At 38.8% G+C, this 22,491-nt stretch overlaps 2 protein-coding genes and 1 long non-coding RNA gene across 3 annotated transcripts; 2 read left to right on the top strand and 1 right to left on the bottom strand.

Moving 5' to 3' along the window:
• The first annotated feature begins 2,248 nt into the window (after nucleotides 1-2,248).
• Nucleotides 2,249-5,694, top strand: LOC148186443 (uncharacterized). Its single transcript, XR_015774804.1, has 3 exons — nucleotides 2,249-2,362; nucleotides 3,365-3,437; nucleotides 3,853-5,694. It is a non-coding gene; the product is annotated as an uncharacterized LOC148186443 (long non-coding RNA).
• Nucleotides 5,695-7,778: 2,084 nt separating this feature from the next.
• nkiras2 (NFKB inhibitor interacting Ras-like 2) lies at nucleotides 7,779-10,713 on the bottom strand. The gene is made up of 4 exons (XM_042504724.2): nucleotides 10,581-10,713; nucleotides 10,016-10,132; nucleotides 9,391-9,632; nucleotides 7,779-9,275 (listed from the first exon to the last, which is right to left on the bottom strand). Exons 2-4 carry the CDS (start codon nucleotides 10,107-10,109, stop codon nucleotides 9,033-9,035), a joined length of 579 nt encoding a protein of 192 aa, XP_042360658.1. The 5' UTR covers nucleotides 10,110-10,132; nucleotides 10,581-10,713; the 3' UTR covers nucleotides 7,779-9,032.
• Nucleotides 10,598-22,135, top strand: dnajc7 (DnaJ (Hsp40) homolog, subfamily C, member 7). The gene is made up of 14 exons (XM_042504723.2): nucleotides 10,598-10,754; nucleotides 12,423-12,511; nucleotides 12,648-12,772; nucleotides 14,422-14,535; nucleotides 15,621-15,695; nucleotides 15,788-15,906; nucleotides 17,573-17,726; nucleotides 17,974-18,138; nucleotides 18,616-18,707; nucleotides 18,890-18,963; nucleotides 19,062-19,208; nucleotides 19,325-19,477; nucleotides 20,584-20,646; nucleotides 20,745-22,135. The coding sequence occupies exons 1-14, from the start codon at nucleotides 10,681-10,683 to the stop codon at nucleotides 20,780-20,782; spliced, it is 1,482 nt and encodes a 493-aa protein (XP_042360657.1). The 5' UTR covers nucleotides 10,598-10,680; the 3' UTR covers nucleotides 20,783-22,135.
• The last annotated feature ends 356 nt before the right edge of the window (nucleotides 22,136-22,491 follow it).

Here is a 22,491-nt window from a genome sequence, read left to right as displayed (position 1 = left end):
AATATGAACACAGATTTGCGAAGATGCTCAGAATTGCACTTTCTTTGATGGAATTATACTTTAGAAAAGAAAACACCACTCTTTTAAAATTCTACTTATTAATCAGTTTGTAAAAAAAAAAAAAAAAGAGCACATCCAGCTCTGAGTGAGAAAATGAAAACTGATTTTAAATGTGATCCTGAGTTTGCAGGTGCAGAAGGTGCCAGCTTCTCTGAAAAGTGTGCACCACCCTCGCAGCATCTGTTCATGTGGCAACCCCACAGCTACTCATTTTCCAGCCATTTCAGGAAACAACTTGTGACAGCAGGGCTGGTGTTTAGCCAAGATACGACGGTGAAAGCAAATGGAAACAAGTGTCTGAGCTCTGTTGCATCTGCGGCACACAGAGGAGAGATACAATAATATACCTGAGTGGTTGATGTGGTTTAGAGACAGACTAATCTCCTTTATCTACACATGATTCTCCACAGATGGCCATTTCACTCTGGATTGGTACTAAACAATGAATCCTCCTGGACTGTTAAACAGCAGCTGTGTGTTTGCCAACATGACACAGTTTTGCCCCTCTCTGCCCATCTTTGCTTCAACGCAGTGAAAACGAGCAGACCATTTTCACATGTAATATTGACTTTTATCCATCTCACTGGATAATCACGAATTTAACTTTGTGTTAATTTTCAAGTTTTCTCCTTTATTTGAAGAAGAGTCCTTGGATTATTTATTGATGCTGTCTTTAGGCTATTAGGCTTTGTGGAAACGGCAGATAAGCACAACATCCAAGTCCAGCAGCTCCTGTGGTGCCAATCAAAGGGAAGCCATTGGATCCCCAGTTCTTACTAAAGGCGGTGATATGGCAGGAAGGACATGATGACCTTGCTAAGCTGTGACACTGGTGTGTATCCGCTGTATTGATCCATTATCTTATCTGAGTCCTCCCTCCTCTCCATGGAGGGAGTGACACCCTTATCTCTTGTGTTGGTCAGGCACTACTCCTCAACTCAAGAGTCACTCCTTAAAAACATAGCTTCAGTGTATGTGTGTGTGTGTGTGTGTGTGTGTGTGTGTGTGTGCGCTTCTGTTTAACTGCAGAAGAAACAACACAATAGAGACATGGCGAGGCTTTGTAGTGCCATGTTAAACTTAGGCCTAATACTGATTCATTGTAGTCTATGTAACTGTCATGACTACTAATGTAACATAATGGCTAGTGGAAAATTAAATATGCAACAAAATATAGGCAAATTGTAGCACTTTATTGTACAATACATTTACTCAGTATTAAACTTAGCCTGCTGTAGACTTATGTCCTAACTTTAAAATGTATTTAGTAGGCTATTTGTTGGTTGGTATAAAAAGGCAAAGTAACAAGTACTTTGTACAGTAAGCTAATTATAAGGTAGGTATTATTTTCAGTCGTGATTATTTTGTATATAAAAGTAGCCTAATTTTCGAGTCAAGTCCCAAGTCCTGAACATTGAGTTTCAAGTCCTGAACAAGTCATAATGTGCTCTTCACCAAATGTAAAGTCATTTTAACAACAGAGTAATAATATGTTAAATATATTTATTTAGCTGTTAAGCTAACAGTAGCTCAGCACTTGCTTGCTAACTATGTTAACCCTTAAACTACCGGTCTTTGTGCAACTTGTGCAAGTTTTTGCGTCTCTGTCTATACTGTTTGCATACTATTAGTCGTTTTTTTGACCATGTGGTTTTTGTAGGCTACTCAAACAAAATTCTTTTTGGCATTATTTTTTTCAACTGGCTCTCAGAAATGTAATTTCATGGTTCTCTCCTGCAATTTGACTGGATACTGACAGATTGGTTCAAAAAAAGTGGAACATCTGGGGAATTAGGTGTTGATTTGCTGGGAATAGCATTAATGACAGTTGATTTGGGATATGAAGGGAAACTAATTGATTGGTGGCACACTATTTAAATAGACTAACATTAAGATTTGGACTAGGGGGAAGGTATCTAGTATCTAATAGTGCCAAGTAAAAAGGCACAAGTCGAGTGAAGTCATTAGTCAGTAGCTGACCTGATTTGCATAAAATAGTTAACTTTACTCGGTAATCAACAAAATGCACTTTTTACTTTTTTAAAATTTTTTATCAAGTAACAGTTAATTGCAGGGGTAAAAAACACAGTGAAGCAAACTTAAACCACCTAAGAGCTCCAAAGTCTACCATAAAAGTCTAAATCGAAGAAGAAGTAGAAGAAGAGGCTGAGGTCTGAGCGTGCGCAGTAGCTTAAGTTCAGATCTGCATAGCATGAGCAGGAGTATTGGCGCCGACGAGGAGACAGAGGAAAGACAGCCAGGCTGCTCGGATTTTTACCATTCTCTTTTAAAGAATAACAAGGTAAGTTATCAAACAATAGTTGTGTGTGAGCTTGTGGGTCTGACTGCTGCCAATATTAGTTAGCGTTAGCAAACGTATGCTAAGCGCTAGCTAACACACGCTAGCGCTAACAGTGCCTGTTAGCAAGTTAGCTAACTTGCTAGCAGGCACTGCACAGTATTTTAGGTGCCAGCAGAGCTTGCTTAAGATTGTTTCGGTAATGCTTCCCCACCACTGCCCAGGGGTTGCCTGAAAACCTCTTTGAACTTTGGATACAAAAGTGTGTAGTTGCAAACTTGAAATGTTGTCGATTTTGAGACACACGCTTCAGTGGTTGGTTACACATTTGATGCTTTGGCCTGTAAACCAGAGTACTGTTTACCACGCATAAACAATTGTCAGTTTAAAAAAGTTATAACTATAGAGTTAAAATCACATTTCATGTTGAGCTTTTATGTACACCTGAGCAGTGCAGATTTGCTCAATATTCATTTGGATCATGAATTTATTCATTGTCCATATTTATATATTAATATCTGTTTTAAATGGAAACTAATGTTGAAAATGAGATTTTGGTGAAATTTGCACTGTGCAAATGTTAACTTTATATAAGTTATATAAGCCTATTTAGTCACTTTTTTCGTTTTTGCTGTTGTAGGTATTTGCAGAGTGACTTTTTTAATGCCTTGGACCCCTACACACCACACTTTGTCATAATCTTTAAGTCCAAGAAAGGATGTGTTGGAGACTCATTGGCTAAATTTGAGCAGCAGATTGAGAACCATTATTATCATGGTGATTTTTGTTTTGTTTTATTTTATTTTTTGCAACAATGGTGATGAGGGGGGGATATGATGGAATAAGAATAAGGTTATATCTTAAAAATCACTTAGTGTCACTCAGTAACTGTTTGCTGCACTGTCAAACAAACTTTGTGGGGACTCTTGTTCCATATTCACTTTGACAAAAATGTTTGCTCAGTGAATTCTGAATGTTGCATAAACCTTTATTGTTCACTTCTAGAAACCAGATGAGACAGCTTTTCGCACCTGTTCTACTTGGTGATGACCCCAGTAACTTCTACAAGACCTGCTTCGTAAGTTCTCTTATTTTCATCTTGAAGTAGCATAAAGAGTTTTGGGGGAATTTGTGTCTTGTGTCTTTGTGTTTGCTGGTATTGTAGTGAGTCAGATATAAGGACTAATGTCAATTATATCTCTGAGTTCAGTACAAAGATGGGTATGGACTGCATGCTAACCATGACAGTTGAGTGGGTGTATGTATGTGTATTTAGTGTATGTGTTTCTATGTTAGTTTCACTTGCTGGGAATCTGCCGAAGTGGCCACGTTGCTCTGTGGCTGGCTTTCTAGCTCCAAGGCACCTCTGCCTGCCTGTGTTAAGTTGAACCCGACAGCAAACTGCTGACCCAGAGACAAATAACATGATGAAAATTGATCATGCCTAACAACATTTCCCTGTTTTAATGTTGTTTGTGTTTGGTTTTATACAGGTTTCTTACAGCAATGAGGCATGTGCCCAGGTATTGGTTTGGGTCTTGACTGTAATCGGGGAAGATGAGTGTGCCTCTCCCAATCTTCACCACCTTCACCCAGTGGCCACAGCCATCGTCACTGAGGGAGGTATTGTAATGTCAGAGCTCAAGAACCTACCTCAGGCATTTTGCCTCTTGTTTGGCCTGTCATATGCCTTACACATGGACTGCAGAACACTTTCACCTTCATTCACAGGGTGATGCCTGGTTTGGGACAGGACAAACACCCACCAAAACTGCAAACTCTTAAAAGTCTTCTGGTGAGTTACAATGTATACGTGTATACGAGTGATAACATTTGGCATTAGATCTCACTTGTCATTGACAGTGGACACATTTTTTTTTTTTGTTGTTATGTAAATTTCTTTCAGGTATTCAAATTGTCAGGCCAAGTGTTCAGCAGCCAGTTACATATAGACACTGCTAGTGAATGTTCATCGTATATGTGTAAGGTCCATTGCCAGAGTCATTACTCGTTCATATTGTTAAGCTTACAGATTGAAGCCACTTTGCACTTGTCAGCCTGTTGCTTCTAAAAATGGCAGGAACGTGCAGCATTCACAGGGATCAGCTGAGTTTACATTACTTGCTGCAATCACAAAATCCTGGAGTGACTGAACAATGCCAGCTTTGTGCCTCTTCACCAGTTTGGTACTGTTAGAAAAATTTTAAAAATACATTTACATTAACTTCATTCATTACGTATAACTGTAAATTTGATTATTTTAGGAGAATGCAACCTGTTTTTCATATCTATGTAATGGATGTTTGCAGTACTTAAGTTACACAAGTACCACTTACTTGTTTTTTTTTTTGAGGCAATCGGTTTGCATGGTTTTATCAAGTAAATTGTAAGTAAATACAACTGATAAATTCTAAGTTGCAGGATATGTTAAATTAGTTAGCCCAACTTAAATAAGTGAGTTGTCTGGAATACAAACACAGTAAACTTAACTTATGATTACTGAGTTATCTTAAATAGTAATTCTTAGTAGTCTATACTAAGTCTGGAGTACAACTGAAGAAAATTCACAAGTACATCATACCGTTTTTTTAGTAACTACACTCAAGTGTAACTGTACTACACTAAAGAGCATTTGTTAGTACAACAAACAGTACTTATTGCATTGGACTTTTTTGAGGCAGTCCGTTTGCGTGCTTTTTCTAAGTGGGTTTAACTAATCAGAATTTACAGTGTGGTGTTAAAGGCTCCTTTGATTTTGTCAAGTCTTAAGTTATCAAATTTGTGGCGTTAGTCTGACTCGAGTCCAAGTCATGTGACTCAAGTCTACACCTTTTTCAAATAATAGGCTATACGGTTTTCAATTTGTAAGGTGTTACAGATGCTGTAATTGTGAAAATGAAAATATAATTACTTCCTATAATGAGTAACATGAAATCGTTATTTCTTAATACATATATGGGTAAACAGAAAGACTACAAGAAAATATAGACTTTTCAGTGTTCAGTTATATTCTGCTGATGATCTTAGTTTCAGTAGTATTAGTATCTTTGCTTTATTTATTGAATAAATGTTTTTATTAGGCTAGTGCGTGAAACCAAATGCTGCCTAATCGCGCATTATTCCTATTGTAAATACAGAAATATCAAGAAAATGCTCTCTGTATACATTGCAAAAAAATATTTACATTTACACAGTCAATGACCGTACTGTAAAATACAGAACGATCAATATTGCTGCACTTATGCTGCAAATTTGCACCTCAGGGTAAAAGAAAGGCCAAAGAATTATGAGAGAAGGAGATGGACGGTTGGAATAAATCAATTTGTTTTTCAGCCTCCACAGTGTCTTTATTTCGTCTTCTATTGAGCTTAAATTGTCTTTCTATTGACTGGTGAGAGACAATGTGTGTTATCCCTCTGGATAATGTCAAAGGCGTTAAAGCCTTTCAACACTGAATGCACAAACTCTAAGCAATAACTAAGAGCCAATTTTTGCATGCTTTAAAAAGCCTCAAGCTTGATTTATCCCAGATTAAATCACCCTGTGCTTTCAGGACAAATGATCTGTCTCAGAGGCCCATGGGCAGCCAGCATGACAACTAACATTTGACATAACTGATGGCTTCAGGGCAGCTGGTATTTCCATCCCACAGGAAAAAAAAGCTGATAGCACAGAGAATAAAGGTAAGGGTGCCATTTAGACTGTATGTGTTCACTCCTGTGTGGAATTGTTTTGTTAATCAGATGCCTCATGATGGGTCAGTGAAAAGAGGGTCAGCACAGCAGCTTCCAAAAGATGAAGCCTATTTTCTCTTTACAAAAAAAGAGGTATAAAATGTTATCTATTTCATGGGTCTCTTGGGAGAACTGGATGCTCCGCTGCAGTCACGAGACACACTGTCATGCAACAGTAAAAAGGGTATTACTGGAAGCAACACGAGGGCATCGCCTTGTTGCGCTGTGACTGTGACAAGCAAGTGTGAATTTCTCCTCTGTGGTCAGTGTAGTCTGAAGGAAGGAAGAAGGTTCATAAATCACACAAGCAAGTGACAAATCGATCTCTCGCTCTGGCACACTCACAGTGTGTATTTCACATTTCGTGTTGTGTATCTTCTGTTTTTTTTTATGTGGGTCAATACAGACATGGAGGCATTACACAGAAAGACTTTGACAGCAGAACTCAGGGACATAAAGTCAACACTGCTATGTACTGTCACAGTCTGAATGTGTGATCCAATAACTAAACGGTTTTGAGCGAAGTAACATCAGTGCGTTGGCTCTATTCTAAGTCATTAAAAAGAACATGATTGAAATGAGATGGTACATGATAGCACCCTCTGGGGAAACTAAGGTGACTGTAATATCATTTCATAAATGTTCCACTTGAGGTTTTCTCATTATCTTGCATTAACCTCTCCAGTCAACATGCCCACGTGGAACTAGCAGATCATTTCCTCTGTCATGACATCTCTGACCTTGTCTGACAAACATTATTCTTACTACGGCCTCAAAAATGTAATGCCAATTCAACAATTACAAAATCTGACTTTTATTGATGGATATATAATGTTAAACTAATTAATATTCCAATAAATGTACAATTTTCAACCAGTTTTCCTGAGATTGTGAATCATAAAATATGTAGAACTGCAGTGCACAGATAGATTTATCATAGATATCTGAACACAAACTGGTTCAGTTTTTCACTGCAGTGATGTTTTTGGTGGCAGTGCGGGAGTTAAAAAGGATAATTAGAAAATTAGAACCCATGTATTTCCAGTAATCAGTGAACTGCTAGCACGACAGGGGATCATTTCTCCTGAGATTGTTTTACATTAATATTTCACTTTTATACAATCCATATTTTGTTGGTATCAAAAATCATCAGGAATATGCTGAAGACAGTTTATTGCACGAAATATGACAATTATTTCTGCTTCTGCTTCTCTGTACAAATGCAATGACTGTTTCAGTGAGCAGCATCCCTGGGTGTCAAGCCTACCACATAGTGACATTTATAGTGATTAATATTATTCTTTAGAGGTATCACATTTATTTGTGGGCATTTTACTACAAACGTTTAATCTGTATTAGTAATATCAATTTATTTGTCAGATACTATGTAATGTATTACAATATAGACAGCTATGTCATATAGTGCCTCTGTGAATGTTTGGTCTGCCTATATTTACATAAATGCTTCTTGGTAGTGGTCAGAATATTAAAAACACAGCTGTTACTGCTTTAATTATTTTATTTTAAGAGTTTTACTGAGAGTAATGCTTTTAAGTATTGAGTTTGGCTTAATCCTTTGTAGTTTTGCAGTGTGACCACTGGAGGACAGAGAACAGTGCTATTCTCAATACGACCATTAATTAAAAAAGAAAAAAGCTGAAATAAAAATAGGCACTTCACACAAATTCTGTTTAGGCACAAAAAAAACATTTAATTTGTTTACAAAACATGCAAACAAATATCAAGTGAACACATTTTATGGATATTAATACATACGAGCATGTATGCATGTATGTTACATAGTGTGGAAGGCTGAGACACAAACACATGAACAGAGACAATATAAACAATTTTCCCCGTGTTAATCAAACATTCAAAGCTGCTCATATTTTGACTCATGATGCACCCTGAAGAGACAGTTTGATGGTCAGCTAATGAATACTTCAGAGTTTTATTTTACAGCTTCATAAAAACATACCAGCTTCAGATTCCACAGTGACTATAACTGATTACATGATGTTGTTCATGCCACACCATGTTACTGTAGTGTTTCATGTCTTTATGTATCACAACCAGAAAAAAAGTAGCACCTGAGCCTGCAGAAACCGCCTTTCTCCTCAACATCATTTATCTCATATATACATTTCTAAAGCCTGTACAGAAGGCATTATGTGGTAAGGAATGTCCATTATTCACTGTATAACATCAAACAGCTCATTTCAGCAAAGAACAAATATAGTGTAACAAATCTCCAGATCAACAAACAGTTACTGTACATCATCAATAATGTATCAATAAAATACCTTCACCTATCAAATCTTTTACAGAACGTGAAATTCAGCATTTGTGTGATGCAATAATTGGGTAACATGGGTGCTGCAATCTCTGATTCAGCCTGTGTGTACATGTAGTATACATGTAAATAAAATAGTAGCCATTGTATTTGTGTGCCTGGTCCTAATTTATATGTACAGTGAGCACCATGTGATAATCACAGGACAATTTAAGTATAAACTGAGATCAAATTGTTGATTGTCAATAGTTAAAGAACTACATTGTTTAAGTCCAAACATGATTGCTGATGTCAGCAGCGGTAATAATACAGAATGTGGATGAACAACCAAAATCCAAAGCAATAAAATAGGAATGACAAAAAAAAAACACTTTGCATTCTTCAATTGCTGGTAAAAGATCAACATTTCACTCATTTACAATTGAAGTATTTAACCAGAAAATCAATCATGGAGGCTATACCATCATCAACAGTACTCACTGTATATATAAATATTCATATACAATCATTCTGCCTTTTCTTGTCATGGTTCACCACATTCTCCAAATTAACTCTTACCTCAATCCTTCATAATATCAAAATAGTTTTTAGCAAAACTAAGTTCCCTTTTTCCTCTCTTGTGAACATGACAACAGTGTCTGATCATTCAGCTGTCTGTAGAACCACTGCCCCTGTTCTTATTGCGACTGAGAGGGAAAGTGGACTTGCTCTGTGGCTGCGTCATTTTGCTGGCCAGGTACACAAAGGGTTCGATCAGTGTGCGACGGTCCACCACCGACACCTCCCACAGACGCACTTTCTCGTTCTTCGCCCAGTTCTGGGCCATGTTAGAGTCGACTCTCCTTTCATCCTGCCTGTCCAGCTTGTTACCCAGCACGACAATGGTCACCTGCGGATCAGGATTAGGTTAGCCCCACATCAGCTTAATCTTTAGCACTGTCCACATCCCTGTACTACACTGCATCAGCTACAATAATAGCAATAACAACTATGGCAGTCCTCACCTCTTTCTTGTCTCTGTGACGGTCGATGTCCTTCTTGAGGGCCTCCATCCGCTTGAAGGACTCTTTACTGTCAATGCTGTAGACGAGTACGAAACCATCTGCAAAAGTATAGTAATGTCGAGGAAACTCCATCCCATCCCGGAGCCCGCGGGTGTCATAGAAGCGCACCTGCTCTCGTGTGCCACGGTCGGTTTCTATCGAGCCGATGTAGATATCCTCCAGGGTCTCCATTGGCTCTGAACCTAACAGTGGACAAAAAAAGAGACATATAAAGTGTATTACATTACATAAGCGATGAGACATTTGCTTGTAATTAATTCACTGTAACTGCTGGACTTTATATTTCCTTTTTATTTTGCACATTGAACATGTACTGTAGTTTACAAATACTGTAAGCTAATGACAATAATATATTTTGCTGATTCAATTGCTATTCCAATGTACTGTCTATAAGAAGGAATAAATGACTACGAAACTAAATATTTTAAATGTGTAATGCCAGTAAATTAAACAGAGAATAGCCAGCCTGTGACACACTCTTGACAGTAAATATAAAAGACAGTTCAGCAGCATTGTATGAAGTACATGGAAATAAGAAAACAGTATTATTCGGCAGAGGGCATACCTGCAACATGATTGGCATAAAGAAGTTGTTCCAGTACAGCAGTTTTGCCAACTGCAGCCTGACCACACACAACTACCTTACAGCTTTTGCCCATGACTCACTCTTAGGTCAGAAAATCTGTTTTTCAGAGAAAATGCACAAAAACACTTTTGAGTCAAATACTTCATCATTTGGCGTTATGCTGCCAGTAACGGTACATACTGTACATTGCATGCATTTTAGATAAATACGTTACTAAAATGTGTTTTCTAATAAACAAATACTAACAATACTGTTAACAAGACAATGAATAACTTAGCGCGAATAAATATCGCAGACATATAAAAATAAGTCACGCTGATACGTTTTAGTAACGTTAGCTAGCTGAGTATGCTAACCTTCCTCCAGTCTATGACATTAAGAAATCGCTTAGCATTAGCTTTCGGTGAGATCCAGAGCCGCGACGTCACAAATCAAGTAGCTAATGTTATCTGAAAAAGACTAAAACTCGTGTCTTCAAAAAATGTATATGCTGATGTTGGCTACCTGTTTGTAGATATGTGTTACATGAGAAAATAGTTCTTACTTGTAAGCAAACTGCTCCTCTTCCCTATCGGACTACTTCCTGTTTACAGTGTACGTAACGACTGCAGTATGTGGCCACGCCCCTCCCAATTGACGGCAAAATGGCGACGGAGAACTGTGATGCTGTGAACATGGACCCCGACATCGAACTGCTCAGTGACGAAGAATTAGAAAGGTAAAACAAACGAAAGATATATTGTCAGCGGTAGAAATGCATATATAACGAAGTAGTTTACTGACACATATAATTTAAAGTCTTTTCGGTGTTAATTTTCTTCGCAGTTCGCACTATGAAAGCTAACTAGCGCGCCACCGCTGTTAAGCTAAATTCTGCCCCAGATAGCTTTTAGCTTGGTTGTCCTCCTCTTAGCTAGCTCCCCAGATGGATTTCTGGGTTACAGTAAAGGGACTGTGATTATTATCAAGCTGTCAAGAGTACTGCTTTCACATTGTTACCGCATTCCCAGTATGATACTATCTAGCTAAGTAGTCAATGCCACCATTCAGTGACTGTGTGGTCGTGGTAAAACATGAAAGACTTCCAAAAAAAGTAACGGCAGTGGCCCACAGCATGGTGTCATATATTCCTGGCTCTGCTGCCCGTCAGCTTCACAAAATAGCTACGTGTTTGATTGGAGGGGACACTTGTGACCTGCTGGTTTGGTGCTTTCTAAGTTTCTATGTTTAGCTGACTCGGGCCGGCAAGCTCCCTCATGCACACTGACAGTCACATTCCTGGGCATGCTCTCTGTACACAGGACAGTGAATATGATGTTCACACTTTGTGGTTTTACTGCTGAAATTAATTTGAACACAAGAAGTTAATCTGTACAAACCCAACCAGTTTACCACCACTCCCATACACCTGTGTACAGTGCTGAAAGCCATACTTGAGTACAGGTCTTAAGGTAGCTGATGTTTACTGTACTTAAGTATAAAACGTAATTTTATTATGTTAAATGTAATTTATGCAGAAAATAATAGTCCGAGTATGTGTTGCTTATAGAAAAGGAAGTGGTCAGATTTCTGATGAGGGATGCACCATATTGGATTTTTTTTTTTTTTTTTTACCAATATCTGATAGGCAGAAATAAAAACAACCCATTTTGCCCACCTAATTTTGTTGATCATCCAGTCTTTTCTGTAGTGGAATTAACATCATATGATGCATACTCACATACATACATACATTTTATGATGGAAAAAGGAGACATAAAAAAACAATGCTTTTCTGTACATGTAATAGTCATCCATTGTGCAAAGTAAGAAAAATATTCCAAGTACTTCGGATTGATGTTTGTACGTGTTCACAAATCAGTTAGAATTTATTTATACCTTGGTTTGTGATATCAGCAGAAATCAGCATGTTGGCCAATTCCGATATTTCATTTTAAAGCCAATATCTAACAATATCGATGATGTGCCGATATTATTGTGCATCCCCAATTCTGTAATTATGAAGTGTATTTTTTCTTAAACTGTACACAACCTTAAAAATACAATCTTTAATACACTTGAAGAGAAACAATGTTTTTCCTTTACCCCCATTCCTCCAGTCATCTGTTCATCCCATCCTTCCCGATATTGTAGTAAGTAATGCAGATTCTTAGGGGATAATGTACTGGAGTAAAAGTATACAGGAAATGTAGTGGAGCAACAGTGAGAGTTGACATAAATATAAAAACTCAAGTAGGTTACAGATACTCCCCCCAAAAAACTAAAGTGTTGTAATAAAGTATTGCTACTTTGTTACATTACACCACCGCCTGTTTATCTCACTCTGTTCAGACACACTCATCTGAGTCTGCTAAATTTGCCATTTTATCTGTCTTTGTGCCAACAGGGAAGCAGAGGGCTTCAAAGAGCAAGGCAATGCCTTTTATATCAAGAAGGATTACGCAGAAGCATTCAATTATTACACCAAGGCCATAGGTAATTATCCCTTAGTTATGTGAGTCAGTCCTCCTGTCAGTCGATGGCATTATGTTGACTTCCTGTTTGGATTAGAAATAAAAGTTTGAATTCTGTCCGTCCTTGATAACATGTCAATAACCTATTTGTTATACAGACATGTGTCCGAAGAATGCAAGTTACTATGGAAACCGAGCAGCCACGCTAATGATGTTATGCCGATACAGAGAGGCTTTAGAGGATTCCCAGCAAGCAGTGCGACTAGATAACGACTTCATGAAGGTAGGTTGTGGGAAAACAAACAATGGCAATCTATTAGTGGGGAAAGTCACTCTTGTAATGTCTTAGATTGTGAAAGGGACAGTTCGGCCCCCAAATCAAAAATATGTATTTTCCCTCTTACATGTAGCATTGTTAGTCAATTTAGTTTGTTTTTGTGTGAGTTGTTGAGTGTTGGAGATGTCAGCTGTAGAGTCTGCCCTCTCCTCAGTATAATGAAGCTAGATTGCACTTGGCTAGTGGCGCTCAAAGCACTAAAAATTACATTTGAAAAACTCAACCGCAATGTCTCTCTCCAGAAATCATAATCATTACTCTAGATTCTTCCTACTGTACTACATCACTACATCTGTATCACTGCACAGATTGAAATGTGCATCTACTGCTAGCTGAACTAGCATGGCTGAGCAAGTTAATATTACAGCACAGCAGAGATTGACACTAGAAAATAGTTCCTACTTAAAATTGCTTACAACAAGATCTGTGGATTTGTCATGAGTAACTGTGTCGTGATTTCTGGAAAGGGACATTGTTATATATTATTATAAATATTTTCTGTTGCTTTGAACACAACAAGCTGAGAGTCATCTAGTTCCAATAAATTGTCAAGAAGGCAGACCTCTCTATGGCCAATATCTCTAACACTCTGCAACTCACATCAAAACAATCTAGACTGATAAATAAAACTTTGCATTGTTATGATATGAGATTTTCATGGAACATGAATTGTCTCAGAATATATCATGGCGTCACAGTATATATATATATATATGTGTATTATCAGTCACAATGACCTTTAAAGGAACGAAAACAGTAGGTTTCTTTGGTTTTTGTTAATGGAACTAAAATGTGCAAAATGTTTGACAAGCAATCAAGGAAGAAAGACAATAAGCTTGCGAAGGTGAAATTCTTTGTCCAGTAGCTTCTTTCTCAATACCATAGATAAACAAATGGACACAGTATGATAACTATCATTTTCTATGCCACAGAATATTTCAAATTTATAGATTTCAAAGTATACCACTGCAAGACTAATAGCATACAGGAAAGAGGAAACATGGGAAAAATGTGTATTTTTGGTTTGGGGGTGAATTCTACCTTTTAAGATTTCTCAGGCTGTAATATGTAATTTGTCCTGAGTGTTATTTTTGTTGTGCTGTCTAAACTTTCCCTCAGCCTAACTCTTCTACTAATGCTTTGCTAATTGATTTCTTACATTTTCCAGAATGCTGTAGATAATGCCTAGAAAAAGGGGCATATGTTTTCATTAAGCTATTCAATATGTAAATAACATGAGTAAAATATGCTTTATAATAGAGTAAAACTAACTTGGAATGTGGTTTTAGATAGGCCATAGAAACGTGGGACCTTGGCTATACAGCTATTGAGCTTGTAGGAACGACCTGTTTCATGCTTGTATACAGTTAAGTTTGTAGTGCTATACATAAGCTGTAGGACATACCTGTAGCTGTCCAGTGGGCTGTGAGCATCATGATTTTGCTAGAGGGATTAATAGGTGTGCCACATAACAAAGAATTAAGATGGAGCTAATCACGGTTTAGTATTTGATACACAGTGCCCAACTGATTTTAACCAGGTAACTGAGTGATGTTTTCACTTCAGTTCGTTAACTGTTAATCTTTTACCCACAGGGCCATCTGCGAGAGGGCAAGTGCCACCTGTCTCTTGGCAATGCTATGGCTGCCAGCCGCTGTTTCCAGAGGGTTCTGGAGCTGGAGCCTGACAACAGCCAGGCCCAACAGGAGGTGAGTTCCCCCAGTTTGATAGAGCGTGATCTGACAACTTAGACAAGATTATCTGCTATCAGATAAGCTTTGCCAAACAAGTGGAAATCAAGTGGAAAAGGTCGGACAGCGAGTGGTTAAAATAAGCTCAACTAGAGAGACTGTTAAAGGAATACTTTCCCCACAAAATGATCATTTGTATATTAATTACACACCCCGTGCTACATTGAAATAGTTAGTACATTTTGTTTTTCTCAGGTGTCTATGGTTAGTGAAAAGTCCCAAAACAACAAATTCTTGGTGAACTGAGTGAAAAGGGAGCCGTGTTTAACAACATTTTTTTAAAAAAAATCAGTTGACATACTCTCACACAACTCATGAATTATAATCCAAGTTTCACTACTCAGTCGTATGCTCAGTCCCAAACACATGCCATTTTGCTAAATCATTACTTTCTAAAACACGGACGTGACGCGTATATAGGTAATCATGTGTGTTTGAACTCATGGAATGCTTGCCAAGAAGTCAAGTCAAGTCAATTTTATTTGTCGAGCCCACTATCACAAAACATGGTTTGCCTCAGAGGGCTTTACAGTGTACGACATCCCTCTGCCCTTAGACCCTCACATCACCCAAGAAGAAGCGCAACTCCTGTGGAAGGGTTTAAAACTGCAACATTTTAGCTAAAATGCACGTGTTTTGGGAATACTGAGCACACACCTGGATGAATGAGACTTCCACAGGAGATGTCTGAGAGTTTGTAAACTGATGTTTTATTCAGGTCCATTGAGAATTCTCTCAGATTTTGGATTTTTCGTTCACCATAGTGGCACGTGAAGAAAAAAAAAATATTCACAAATTCAGGGTAACATTGGGTGAGTGACTGATAAAGAAATGGTCATTTTGTGGGTGAAGTATTCCTTTACTTCACACTGAGAAAGCCAGGAGGACAGTTGTAGGTTATTAACAGATGTACTGCTGCTTGCATTGACCTGGTTTTACAAGCACTAAGCATTGCACTGGAGAGGTGCCAGTGTTGCTGCAAAACAATTAGTCCACTACAGGTCTTAAACATTGCTGCTGAATACCGCAAATTCCTTTGTCAGCTGAAGAATGCAGAATCCATCCTTGAATATGAGAGAATGGCAGAGATCGGATTTGAGAAGAGAGACTTCAGGATGGTAAGATACACTGCAGTTACAATCTTACTTATTTTTGTCACTTGTGGTATGTCACCAGTAACGGACTGCAAGTGTGCTCTGGTTGTCTCTAGGTTGTTTTCTGCATGGACCGTGCCTTGGAGTCTGCCACAGCCTGTCATAGGTTCAAGATACTGAAGGCAGAGTGTTTAGCCCTGCTGGGGCGCTACCCTGAGGCTCAGTCTGTCGCCAGGTAACACTGCATACTCAAAAATTACCTGGTAATTCACTTGATTGAAATTTGTCACAATGAGCGCCAGGTAAAAGCAAAATAAGACATATGTGTCATATCAACCCCTTGCAGCTCTTATTATAACCTACTAGTAAAATACTTACAATATGTGACTCATATAACTATGATATATGACTTGAAAGAAGTCCTGTAAAATGTACAGATCAAAAAAGTACAACACTTTTATAGCACCAGAATAATGTTAATAAATGTGTGTCTGATTAATTTCTTGAGCCGACTCATCTTAAGTAAATACAAGTATGTCAGATTACTGAAATCTGTGGGCTTTAACACTTGGTAGTTTTAAAAACCAAATGCATAATTTTGTGTTTCTATGATTCTGAAGTATTATATATTTTTTTAAAAATCGTGGAAGAAGTTTAAGCTTGTTCTCGACTTGGAAATTATAACACTGTAGAAATGGCACATCCCTAAAGTGACCATCCCATCATGATAACTTGCCTTGAAAATGAAGATTCTCAGAGGAGTGCCTTCAGGAGCTGTGTGGAGCTTGCTTTTTGTCAGAGAGGTTGGAGTCATTCTGATCATTTAAAGCTGAAATGTCTCTTGACAAGGACTTCCTGGAATAAGAGTTCTTGTATTTCAATGAGGCCTTCTCGGCTAAATTAAATATAAGTAATTTAACAAAATGTCGTTGGCTGGTGCTATGCTTCCATCGTGATTCGTGTGTTAGCAGGTTTACTTTCAGTTGCTACTAGGGGGGTCCCAATTGTTATACGATGTTGGTTTTAATGCCTGACAACTGCGACATACATCATTGCATCAGACTGTTCTTGGAAAAAAAAGATAGGCAGTATGGTATCAAGTGTTATATAGCAGTCATATTTTGGGAGGAATTTGCCACACTGAGGTCATAAAGTCAAATGTAAATAATTTATATAAAATGTTAAAATAAAAACTCATTTTACCAGATAATTGGGAACAAAGTGTTAAATGCAATAACACAAAGTAGAGCCACTAGATGTCAGAGGGGAACTTTACAGCAAGCTTGAGTTTCCTCACCTGCAAAAAGCCATCAGATCCTGGGTATTTTACCAGGCAAATCTAATCATTTGTGATGCCTGTAAATATATAATTAATGTTGCATAAAGTGGCTGATGGTACCAGCATATAGCATCGTTTACAAACTGTGGTTTGTCTGTTAATGATGCGTCCTTTTTTACATTTCTCACGGGAAAGACAAAACACTGCCAAGCACAAGACTTCAGGGAAGCAGGAGGATTTTGCAGATCTGTATTTTCTTTTATTTTTTGACAGTGGCCATGCTGTCTTGAATCGTGCAGCTGCAGGCCACTGTTAAGCTACACTGTGTCTTTTTTGAGTGGCCAATTTTGCTTTTGATTTTGAAGGCCGCTGCTGAAAGCTCATTTAATTTTTGATTTAGAATCAAAATTGTGAGTCTCCTAGTTGCGACGCCCCTGCATACTCGTGGACTGTGTCATCACTGAAGGGAAGCATATAATCCCGAGTTTACTGCAGTTTTTAGATGTGAACTAAATGATAAAAGACGACAAAAAATGCTGTTGTATATGTGATGTCTCACTTGTTACTTTTTTATATGCATGCTGTCTTTTAAAATTAACATTATTAATTTTTTCCCATTCAGTGATATTTTGCGAATGGACTCGACCAATGCAGATGCTCTGTACGTGCGGGGTCTTTGTCTGTACTACGAGGACTGCATTGACAAGGCTGTCCAGTTCTTTGTACAGGCGCTGCGCATGGCTCCTGACCACGACAAGGCTCGGCTCGCATGCAGAGTGAGTCATTCAGCAGATGAGAGATTTCTAAATCGAATCAACTTTTTTTGCGAATTCCTATAAATCCGAACATTACATTTATATCAGATTGGAAGGCTTTTCCTCTTAAAGTGGCTGTTAACTCAGGAAGTTGGCCTAAGAAAATAAAACTGTGTCATTTTCTATCATTCGTTTTAAGTCTGATTGACATGGCTGTTATTGTAACCCAGAGTAGCTTTTAAGCTTGCCCTTTGTTTTGTCTTCCCAGAATGCCAAAGCACTAAAAGCCAAGAAGGAGGAAGGGAACAAGGCGTTCAAGGAGGGAAACTTTGAGGCAGCCTATGAGCTCTACTCTGAGGCATTATTAATAGACCCCAACAACATCAAGACCAATGCCAAGCTGTACTGTAATAGGGCCACTGTTGGATCTAAGGTGAGGAACGTGCACAGGAGCGATGGCACTGGTTGCTTTAACATCTGACAAGTTTGAGTGTTCAACTGTAAAATTTATCTGAGCATCCTTGGTGGCTCATTGCTCAGTGCCACTTAAGGCTAATGTATTGCTCCATGAGTATACAAGCTAGCTGGAATACTTGTATTAATACATTATTAAATAAGGGTTGCAAATATTGCAAGGGAGACAAAATACAGGAAAAGGAAAGAGTGACTCGGGCGAACATTGAAATATTGGCATACAGATCATACCCCATTCAGCCTCATTCAGTCATTCATAGGTTAGCAGATGCTCAGACTTTGCAAAGTTCTCATTCTGTCCCTCTGGCAGCATAATAAGTTTTGGTATCTTTGCCTTTTTGTACTTTTCTTCTGTCGCATCAATAGAACTAGGCCGCTACTTGTCTCTCTCTGTCTCCGCCTTGCATGGTCACACTTTTTTATTTTTCTGTGAAAGCTGAAGAAACTAGAACAGGCCATTGAAGACTGCACGAAGGCCATTAAACTGGATGAGACCTACATCAAGGCCTATTTGCGGAGAGCACAGTGGTATGTCCTCAGTTTTCTAACTTGGTTTGTAGTAGACAGGGAGTTCAGTTGGTTTGGGGTGTTTTTTATTTTTTTTTTTTTAGACGTGGACAAGCAGAAGACAGTCTTGTTAACTTCACCTACATTTTGTTGTTCACGCCGGGTAGAGAAACAGTTACAGACTCATGCATACTGTGTTGCAGCTACATGGACACAGAGCAGTATGAAGAGGCAGTGCGAGACTATGAGAAGGTTTACCAGACAGAGAAGACAAAAGGTGAGAGTCAGACTCCCTGAAAGCTTTCAGCAGGGATGTCTCCTCCTTGTTCTGCTTCATCGTTTGTTAAAATGTCCTGTCCTTTGTTTGTGATCTAGAACACAAGCACCTTCTGAAAAATGCCCAGCTGGAGTTGAAGAAAAGTAAGCGGAAAGATTATTACAAAGTGCTTGGAGTGGATAAAAACGCCACAGAAGATGAGATCAAGAAAGCTTACCGCAAGCGGGCGCTTTTACATCATCCAGGTGCTTAGCTGAACTGAAAACATCTCTGTAACAATAATCAATCATTGCGTGATTCTGCACAACACTGTATACGCTTGTCCCTTGGCCCAATGACATTTTTTCCCCCTTCCCATCAGACCGTCACAGTGGAGCGAGTCCTGAGTTGCAGAAGGAAGAGGAGAAGAAGTTTAAGGAGGTGGGCGAGGCTTTCAGCGTGCTCTCAGACCCAAAAAAGAAGTCTCGCTATGACAGCGGTCAGGACCTGGAGGATGACGGCATGAACATGGGAGGTTAGTACCTGGGCAAGCCTCAAGGGTGAACTGCCTTGTCTACATGTATGCAGATAATTTTGAAAACTAATATTTTCCCCTCTGTAAAAGAATTCTGTCCATGTGTCCTTTTTACAAAATATATCCATCCACACTAGACATTAAATCAGCTCCAAATGTCTTCTGCTGTCTCCCCTCGTTGCAAAGGTGGTGAACTGTACACATTAATGTTATAAAACACCCACTGGAGATCTCATTACTGTAGACTCCTCTTTGCTATAAGGATGAAAGATGCGAGTGATGCTCTGGACATGCACAAGATTCACTTCTCATAGACAGCAATCCCATACCCAGAATTGTCCCTATTCAACCATCTAATCAAAGTATGCTGTGTCTAGTGGACTTCAAACTGCAGACGCTGGATGCAAACATACTGCTGCATTCCTCTGTGAAGCTCTTTAGCAACTAAATTAAATGTAAAGTGCTGGGCCATCAGTGAGCATCTTCGCCTTTGTTGCCGTGGTGTGTACCGCACAGTTGGCCCTTGTTGGCTCTTGTCAGCCACTGAACCATTTAACAGAAACATTTCCTGATGGTTTGGGTTGTTGTTCACTGGCGCACGGTATATATGCTTCGTTCTTTCAACATTGGAGTCTTTTTTTTTAAATGTGGTACCTGGCTAACTAGCATCATGACAGTCCTCCGGTCTTCCTTTTTTTAAATGACGTAAACAGACGACCACTGTCTGCCGATATGTAGGGGTATTTTCTCTCTTGCAGAACATGTGTGCAAGTTGGCCGTTTGCTTTGCGGTGTGTTCATGTACAACTTTTTGACAGAGACATAAACAGCGTGTGGCAATGCAACAGGCGGCCTTCCACACTGATAGTTCTCTGATGATGGTTTGATTCGTCTGGGCCTTAATGACTGTTTACGTGTGGATGAGAGGCCACAATAGAGGAAAAACATCCATTTTCCAAAATACCTGTATGAATGAGGACTCGGCCTAAAGTACTGTGTGAACTAGTGAACCATTTTTAATATACACAGCTGCAGTTTTCATTTTGAGAATCTAGCTGGTAAGTTCTCTGTTGATGTTGATTCTTACACACATTTTGTCTCCACCAGATTTTGATGCCAACAACATTTTCAAGGCTTTCTTTGGAGGCCCAGGGGGTTTTAGTTTCGAAGGTAATTTATTTACTGCATGTTTACAGAAAGCTTTGAGAAAGGACACTTTTCAACTGTCAGCCATCTGGAATTATTGACTTGTTTGTTGTTTATTTCAGCATCTGGACCAGGAAATTTCTTCTTCCAGTTTGGTTAAACGGAGGATTCGTCTACCTAAACAGTTACTACATCAGGACTTTTCAACAACGTCAACCCCCCGACCCACCATCCATATTTAATGACTGACTGATTACTGGTCAGATTCCTGTCTATACCATTGACTGAATGAATGCAACCCAATGACCACATGCAACAAATGAATTTAAGCCCGTATAGCAAGGACGCCAAGGCGGCACGGAATGAGTTGATAGTGTTACTGGTTTTGGATTTGGTTTTCTTCCTTTCAGAATGAAACGAACTTTAAAGTCAGTAATGGCTAGCGACACTGGTCCAAATATTTCCCGGATTTTTTGAGATTGCAGAGATTGTGCAGCTATTGTATTAGAGCTTTTAGGGATTCATGCAGGAAGTGACATCCTGGGGAAACTCTTGAGATGCAACTGAGCATTGAGCAAGCTGTTATCTGGCTCGTCTCAACTTACTGCTGAGAGGGGAATATTCTGCATGAAAGTTAAAAACTTGCTTTATGATTTCGAAAGAAAATCACTTAGCAAGCGGCACCTCCCCCTTTGAAGAATCTGTCAGACAGACAGTTGGCTGCTACGAATTCGCACTGAAAACTTTCTCCTTGTCATAAGCCAATAGGAGCACTTGAGCATTTTTTTAAATTCACAGCTGGAGCCTAGACATACACTTACAGTTGAGCTGAAGCACAGTAGAAAGATGGCAGTGGAGACAGCTGTGCTGGCTTTGTTGCCGGCAAAGTCCCCCTCCCTCCTGTTGTCACAAGTTTTATGTTTGATGTTGCCATTCACAGATTTCTGCATTGTACATTTTACTGGAATGTAAAGTGTTGATGTGTGATGATAGTTTTTTTTCCATTTTTTAATTTTGATATGTATATTTATTGTAAATTTGCTGTCTGATAGAGCCATCGGTGTAAGATAAGGACACTTTTCTGTTATGTAAAAGTCCGAAGGCAACACCGATTATGAGCATCCCTTTGACACTAATTCAGGAAGTTAATTGTTTTGTTTGATCTGCATGAAATATTGTGCAGAAATAGATTACGCCTTGTGTGTTCCTTGACTGTAATGCAAGCTGTTTAATTTTACTCAATGCAACAGATAAGCATAAAATACAACAAATATGATGTGCTGTGTGTTTGCTATTGTCTAAGAAAGTCGGGACCCGGGTGATGATGGAAACCTGGTAATGTTTAGTTACTTCCTGATGAGTGTGTTCTCTTGGTGCACAAGATGAAGATAAGAAAAGCGTCCTCATCTGTTCTCTTATTGTTTTTGACCTTATGGTGAAACCATCCTCTCTTTATCCTTGAACAGTACCAGCCATGTCAATAAAGTTGGCCTCCTCTGGGTTTCCCCTTAAATGATTGTCTTCTTCATGGCATAGTACTAGTATTTAGTATTATATAAGTAGTAATAGTATTTGTAATGTGATTGTTATCAACAAGTATGTGGTCATACTGGAAGCATTTTTATGCTGCATTTAAGGGATCCATTGTCAGTATTGTCAGTGTATTACATACAGTACATGTCAGTCAGCACGTCCCCAGTTTGGAGGAGCAGGCTGGAGACCGACACAGAAGCTGTGCGATGTACAGCTGAGGATCGGGGTCAGCAACAGAATGTATTTTAGCCACCTAAAAAAAAAATGTCATTTTAAGTGTATGCTATATTGAGAAGATTTTCACTGCTTCACCTTTCAGTTCTGTTCTCAAACAGC

The sequence above is a fragment of the Plectropomus leopardus genome, chromosome 18 (assembly GCF_026936395.1).
Source record: "Plectropomus leopardus strain MGB_pleo_1.0 chromosome 18, ASM2693639v1, whole genome shotgun sequence".
Lineage (NCBI taxonomy): Eukaryota > Metazoa > Chordata > Actinopteri > Perciformes > Serranidae > Plectropomus > Plectropomus leopardus.
Note: the sequence above shows the minus strand (reverse complement) of the source record. Positions and strands in the feature narration are given on the sequence as shown.